This window comes from Thamnophis elegans, chromosome 15, assembly GCF_009769535.1.
Source record: "Thamnophis elegans isolate rThaEle1 chromosome 15, rThaEle1.pri, whole genome shotgun sequence".
Classification (NCBI taxonomy): Eukaryota; Metazoa; Chordata; class Lepidosauria; order Squamata; family Colubridae; genus Thamnophis; species Thamnophis elegans.
In genome coordinates this window covers 32,662,174-32,669,891 of record NC_045555.1, presented here as the reverse complement: position 1 = coordinate 32,669,891, position 7,718 = coordinate 32,662,174, and the positions used below count along the sequence as shown (strand labels likewise).

The window sequence follows — 7,718 nt, the reverse complement described above, 5'->3', positions numbered from 1 at the left end:
ACCGGATGCTCCTGTTTCAACGATACATTTGGAAGGTAAGAATATTTGACAAAAGTATAATATTGAATAACTTCAATGGAGAAATTCAGCCAAGGTTTGCCATGAAATGAATATATTAATAAATATCCAGACTGACAGCCCATCCAGATGTCAATATAGAAGAGGGGAAACTTAGATATGATTGATAAGCAGATACCATTCTTTGGCTTTTAGTGGAAATGTTTGCCTGCCAACAGCCAGATTCAACCCCCAGATGTATATTATTATATACTTGAAATATATTTATGTGATTTATTCTTGTAATATTGAGAGATTTTGGATATTGTAGAATAACTTGGAAATGAAGAATAGCCAATACCACTGTTAAGGTTCTGGAGTGAGGGAGGGAAGTGAAAATCCACCAGGTTGTATGACACAACACAGAGTAAATTAAAAATGAACGCAAGCTACCCATCACAACATTGTTCCATTTTCTGATTTAATTTTTAGGAGTTTGTTTTGCATATCAACATTTTTGAGAAAGATCCCAGAGGAGATCCCTCAAGATATCAAAAAAATCAGAATCGAAAATTCTTTGCTGACAGAATTGTTTCGCGGCACCTTCTCTAATGTTATCAGCTTGGAATACCTCTGGCTTAATTTTAATAACATCACAGTGATGGATCTAAAATGTCTTGAGCACCTGAAGGAGCTGAAGGAGCTGAGAATTCAGGGGAACCGGTTGCGTTCAGTACCATGGACAGCGTTCCGAGATACACCAGCTTTAGAAATCCTTGATCTGAAATGCAACAAGATTGATGTCCTACCAGAACATGCTTTACGTTACCTTTCCAGCTTGACCTACTTAGACTTATCTTGCAATGAGCTTACTGTCATCTCCAAAGAAGTGTTCTATAATTGGCCTGTCTACCAAAAACTTCAGCAGCTAGAGAAGAAAGCAGAGACCGCTTCTAGTACCGTCTTGTCTTTGCATGATAACCCATGGATTTGTGACTGCCGCCTGCGAGGATTTGTCCAGTTCATCAATTCTATAGGCCCACCCATGGTCCTCATAAATTCCTATTTAGTATGTGCAAATCCTAAATCTAGGGCAGGAAAATACTTCCATGAAGTGGAGCTGAACAGCTGCAGGAGACCTTCTGTGACATGTTCCAAACCAAATATTACGGTGTTTCTTGGAGAAAATTCAACATTGACTTGTTTGGTAAAAGCTAATCCTTCGCCAAAAATTTGGTGGAACTATCCATTAAAACACTTACGTGGGCTTAATGGTGAGTGATTCCAAGATAAATTATTTAACATAAAATATTCTTATTTTATAACAACTGTGAATTTTGGCAAGTAATTTTTCTTCCTCTTCTTTGAAATTCTTCTAATTGATGATTGATCTCTTTACCAATTATTTGGTTTATTTACCTTCTTAATGGAAGAAAACCATTCGTTTTACTTCATTGGCAAACTGAGTTGCCAATGTCTATGGAGATTCTCAGTCATCCAGATCATTGTTGCTTTTCAAGAGCAACTGAACTTTTTTGTTTATTCTTTGAAGATGGATTGAAGAAGCTTCTTGGATGAGAAGCAAAACATCTTCAAAGAAAAACCAGAAAGTCCAATTGCCTCTTTAAAAAGCACCTTTGATTTGCCAATGCTTAAACACAAAACCTACTCAATACCTGAACCATTTTCATACAAGTAAAAGTCACCCTAAGACTGCTATTAAAATTAGGGCAGAAGTAGGTGATATTTTGTATCAGGATCTCTTCATTTTTATTTGTTTATTATTTATTAAACCAATTTATATAGCTGTCCAATTCACATATAGGTGATTACAAAAAGCTTATAGCATTTAAAAATTCAGCACATTAAAAAAAGAGAAAGAATCCTATCCCACCCTCTCAACACAACTCAACTGGATCAGCACCATGTTCATTTCTGAGGGACAGAGGCCCTGCAGACCAAACCAGGTTTTTAGGGCCTTTTGGAAAAGGAGCCGTATGGGGGCTCATTTGTACCATGGGATGAATTAAGTTCCATACAGAAGGAGCCACCCCCAAGAAGGGCCTTTTTCATTGTACATCCTTAATGGCTATTTTTGTGAGAAACGGGGCATGCAGAGAATTTGAGAGACCTGCAAAATGCCCCTGGTGCTGAGGGGAGGGGACAGAATTGAGCAAAAAATGCCCCATTTTTGCCAAAAAGGGGCATGCATAGCCTTAGGAGGCTTGTAGAGTGCTCCTGGGGGCTGTGGGGGCAAAAATGATTTTAAAAATGACCCATTTTTCACTCGTTTTAGCTCTGCCCAGCCCCCAGGAGCACTTTGAAGGCCTTCAAAACCCTCTGTACGTCCATTTTTGTGAAGGGGGTGGGGTTTCGGGAGGCCAAAATGCTGTATTATGTGTATAAGACGCACCCAGATTTTCACCCTCTTTTTTGGGGGGGTGAAAGGTGCGTCTTATACTCCAAAAAATATGGTACATTTACAATACCAATAGCTGATTCTTGCAACGTGGTAGAAGTTACAGTTCAGCAGAGATCAGTTTTCAGTTCAGAGTTCAAAGCAGACAGACAAGTTTAAACTAGTCTACTTCTCAGAGCAGCAAACTCCGAGCTTACAGACTAGTTTCAGTTCTCAGCTACACCAAGCCCAGATTCCAAGCTTAAGTTTCTGTTTACAAAACAGCCCTCATTGGTTGACCCAGTTGCTATGCCTATTCATTGGCTCATCTATTACAATCTATGAATATTCATACACTGACACTCCTTCCTTCATAACTGGAACAGACATATCAATTGTTTTAATATTCTTCAGATTACCTCTATTTGAAGACCCACACTCACAGTTCCCTTCAAATACCTGAGAATCCTTTTTACTGTGATACATCCTTTGCAATGAAACAACGATTATCCACAAATGCTAATAGTTGGCAAACCCCACCTTGTAACTTTCCAGTGTATATGCATCAGCCTTGCAACTCCTGAACCTTCAATGCATTATCTAAACATACATATATATTCCAATTCCTGGCTGACTGCTTCATAAATGGGCATAAATGGCCTTGTTCAATTTATACATCGTGTTGGGCCTTTTACTTTCATATCCTGGTGCTTGAGTCATGTAAATTTCTTCCTCTAATTCAGCATTGAGGAATGCAGTGGTCATATCAAAATGCCAAATTGTATGGCACATGTGCCACTGCCAATGCTAGTGCCAGCCTTATGCTTTCACACTTTACAGTTGGCGCAAATACCTCATCATAGTGCACATTTTTCATCTGTGAAAAACCTTGTGCTGCTAACCTTGCTTTGTATTATATCTTATTATTGGGTAGTACTTTCTTTTTGTACACCCATTTACATCCTACAGCTTTGCTTCCCTGTGGCAAAGTCAAAGACATAGAACAAAACACGTTATGTTCACCCGTGTATTTCATTTTCTTGTCCATGGCTTCTTTCTACTTCACTTGTTCAATTTTAGGTCAGTGAGGATCAGGAAGTCAGCAAGTCATGAGCCAGGTCAGTAAAGATAGTAGGCTGCATGGTGACCACGGTATATGTAGGGCTCTCAGAGATGGGACAATCGGCAAGCCAGCGATTCAGTGAGTAGCTGGCAGGTAGGCAGGCAGGGCAAGCATGGTGCGGACGGGTGGAGTGAGAGTGAGCAGGGACAGGACCACACCAGTTTGGGGGCATGACCAGGCCAATGGTATGGAAAGATAAGGGCGATTTCTGCTACCTACACACCTATACCAGTCTGTACTGGGAGCAACCCATCTCTGTGCATGTACCAAGTCTAGAGATCTTGCTGTCTGTCTTGTGCTATCTTTCTTACTGGGAATGCTTTGGGCTTTGATGATTTACAAACGGCACAGTTGAAATATGCCTTACAGTCCTTTAATTTTAATCCTTCTGCAACTTGTTCCATCTTTTGCAAAACTCTGAAGCTGAGATGGCCAAGCTTCCTGTGCAAGAAATAAATGCATGAATCATGTGGTGCCTCATTTCCAAATGTTTGTTCACATTGAACCTTTTACCCTTGCAACACCTAAAGATTATCCTCTTTCATGCCCTGTGCACATGCATTCCCATTTCTCTTTATGAGACACCTCCCATTTGCAAATGTGGTCTCAAATCCTTGCTTGTCTAAACTAGAGATTATGCTTCATTTCAGGAACACATAATACATCATTAAACCCCTTTTCCAGATATGGAATTTACACACTGCCTCTTCCAATGACCTTAGCCTTCTGCCCATTTGTGAAGGCTACTGCATCTCCAGCAGCTGGATTCATTCTGTAAAACAATTTAGAATTGTTAACAATTGTTTGACTTGTGCCACAGCACTGTTTATTAACAATTTGTGTCTGCTATTGCAATAGCTGACTTTTGCCACAGCAACCTGTCCATCAGTTAATTGTCTTCCTTGCAAACAGTCCTTTTTGTCTTTGTCTTGTTTTGTCCTTGAAAATAGTTTTTCCTTTGCAAATAGTTCTTCTTTAAATGTGTTTGTAACCACAAATGAAGTACTGGCTCTATTGCTGGGCTGTTTTTTCTTCATAGAAAATCTTTGCTGGATTGTAATCTGATCTCTTCTATTATCAGGGTCTCTGCAGATAGTCAGTCTGTGGAATTTTCCATTGCTCTTCTCTTTCTGCTCCTTGGGCCCCCACCTCAGGGTTATCTCGTCATGGTTTTTCCTAAAATGGTGCTTGTTCTCCTCAGTAACATAGAAAATTACATTGCTTGTTTCCACTCTCTTTCTGTCTTTCTTTCTCTAGTTTCTACTGCTCACATGAGTGAAGAGTCTTTCAAATCAGAACTGGTGATTCCTTCAGCCCATCTTTTGGATGAGGGGAATTATACATGTACAGCTGCCAACTTCCTTGGCAACGCCTCGGCTATCACAATGCTGGACATTCTGGCTCCTCAACTAGCAACATCCTCTTATTCTTCCTCCATCATAGATGACAAGGCCTACATCGATGTGCATATTGCCAAGCAGACAGTCTATGGGATTACTCTGGAATGGTATACCGTATCTAAAAATCCAGAGGAAACCTGGTATACCCTCTATTTTGGCAAATACGATGAGGCTAAGAAAGACATGGTTTACATTGGGCCTGGGATCAACATGTACTCCATTAATAATTTGCTCCCTGCTACCAAGTACGAAGTGTGCATAGGTCTGAGGAAGCAGGTGCCCCCAAAGAGCCAGTGTATTGTGTTTGTGACAGGAAGTGATATCAGTGAATTGGAACAGAGAGGGCAGATGATCCATATCATTGTTGTTATATGTGCCATGGTGTTGGTGGTCCCTGCTGGGATGTACCTATGCACCTCGGAGGCCAGGTGCAGCTGCAAAGAGAAATGCACCAGCTGCTGTATCAAGAAATGGAGCACAAACATCAAAGATGTGCCTACAAAGAGCAAATTTGATAGTTTGCCAGGAGGCAGTGAAGAAGGACTGTGTCGCCAAGACTCCAGTGATGACCAGACAGAACAGAAGGAAATCAAGGAGAAGGAGGAGAAACCAAAGAAGCAGAAGGCAGAGGGTCAAAACAGTGCTGATCTCTATTAGCTATTATCCATCCAGGAGGAGATGCGGAAGCCAGACGAATCAGTAGATAGATAGTTAGATTGACTGATGGATCAATTTAACTTCTGTGCCTCCTCAATCAGGAAGCATCAGGAGAAGGTGAAGCAGGAGGAGGAAGAGGAGGAGGAGGAGGAGAAGGAAAAAGAGGAGGAGAAAGAGAAGAGAAGGAAGAAGGGAAGGAAGAAGAAGAGAAGGAGGAAGAGGAGATCCAGGAGGTGGAGGAGGAGGAGGAGGAGAAGAGAAGAGGGGGAGGAGGAACATTCCAGATTTAACAATTGTTTATAACAAAGACAAAAAATTTGGATAGTGGAAGTGAACACTACCTGGAGACAGTAGAATAGAAAGTCACAAAATACAAAGACCCACAAATAGAAGTAGAATGATTGTGGCAAAAGTGATCAAAGATAGCACCAACAGTGATGGTGTCTTGCGTGCAATCCCAGTCCATCAGGAGCACCACTTAAACACTGTTGACCAAATCACCATCCATCAATTACAAAAGGTGGCTTCACTTGGAACAGCTTATATCCTGTGATGATATCTTTAACACCATCAAACAAGAACATCTTGCCTGTCCCAGATCCCTGGGAAGGACTCAATAGGTGGGTAAGAATACCACATCCCATAGAAATCCTGTCTGCTGTATCTGTCTGATGAGATGACCACCCATAACAATAATATCCAAGTACACATTTGGGAAGAACCAAACAAAGTCCATGAACAATCATAAAATGTGAAACCATTGTCGGGCCAGTTGGAATAACCAAGTTTTGAAAGAATTGAGAGACTGAAGGTTGTATGCATTTACAAGAGATGACTCAGTTTTGTAGTTGAAGTCAGAGGGAGGCTTAGTTTCGAGGTCCCAAAATATGGTGAGGCCTGGAAGGAGCAGATGAGACCTAGATCAGCGAGTGAGAAAGACAATGGTACCATATTGACATACAATGACATATAAATTCCAAAAACTATAGAACTATAAAAGGAATGACTGTAATGTGGCATAGTTACTGATATATTGAACTAGGAATGAGAAGATCTACAACAGGTTCAAGTCAACTCTTTGGAGAGCAAGCTCACTTGTGACGACATTGTTTCTTAGCCAGACTTGTGTTACAGGATTGTTGCGGGGACTAAGTAAAATGTGATTCCTATATAAGCTACCTGAAACATCTGCAGAAAACCAGGATCTGAATGAAACCATAACAACAGCAATGAAAAATCCTGAACCAATCAAGGCTAGTAATAGATAAAGGAATAATAGTTTTCATTGCCCAACAAGAACATCTGATATTTTTGCCATGTGATTATAACAAGCAATTTATGAAGCAAGGAATCATAAATTGCATATGGACAATCACATGGTTGCAAACTGCTCTTTGGACTTTTAGAGACGTATGTTCACAGGCTGGATTACTAGATTAATAGGGAGGGTGGGAGGTTAATTATACTATTTATTTTTATTGTAACAATTTGTTTTATTGCATAAATTGCATTTGAAAATGCTCAGGAATATGACCAGAAATTGCTAATAACTACATTGGAACATCAAGAGAAAAAAAAATGGTTCAATAACATTTTGAAAGATTGAAATCCTCTTTCTTAGAAAGAAAATGGCTCTGTGCACAAATTGCTCACAAATTCAGCAGAATGCAAGATCAAAGCCATAATGGATGGTATAAGGAGTTGTTCTCTTGAAAGGTATATTGTGCTATTTGTTCTTTGCTTCGTTTATGCTTATCTACGTTGGATTTACTGCCCTAATAGAAATTTTGGGAGTTGATAACACATCTTCATCAGCATCAAAGGCCTTCATGGTGCAGTGTGGATCCATATTCACAGCTGCTCCATATGAAGTCGACTAATTAGATATTAAAGCTGTCTTCAAGATGGGAATATCATAGAGAACAGGTCAGTTGCATTGACTCATATTTGAAAATCATGGAGTTGGTGTGCCAAGTTCCTAGACAGACATTCTAGATATTCTGTGAATTTTTGTCCAATGAGAATGCTTTGTGAAGGTGCGATTTCTGCCTCCCTTGCTGCCATAACTCAGCTAGTATGATCCAGTGGAATGTCATAGATTTCCCGAACTGTTACATTTCCCCCTTGCAAATCAGGTTAATGT

General features: G+C 40.2%; 1 protein-coding gene across 1 annotated transcript; it reads left to right on the top strand.

Annotated features, from left to right (window-relative positions):
* On the top strand, nucleotides 1-5,575 carry LRIT2 (leucine rich repeat, Ig-like and transmembrane domains 2). Its single transcript, XM_032231707.1, has 3 exons — nucleotides 1-35; nucleotides 490-1,271; nucleotides 4,776-5,575. Exons 2-3 carry the CDS (start codon nucleotides 659-661, stop codon nucleotides 5,573-5,575), a joined length of 1,413 nt encoding a protein of 470 aa, XP_032087598.1. The 5' UTR covers nucleotides 1-35; nucleotides 490-658.
* The last annotated feature ends 2,143 nt before the right edge of the window (nucleotides 5,576-7,718 follow it).

Excerpts from the sequence above, each read along its gene's own strand:
- LRIT2 (XM_032231707.1), top strand. The coding sequence starts at position 659 with ATGGATCTAAAATGTCTTGAGCACCTGAAGGAGCTGAAGGAGCTGAGA. Across the intron at positions 1,272-4,775 it reads ACACTTACGTGGGCTTAATG|TTTCTACTGCTCACATGAGT; the intron begins GTGAGTGATTCC and ends TTCTTTCTCTAG.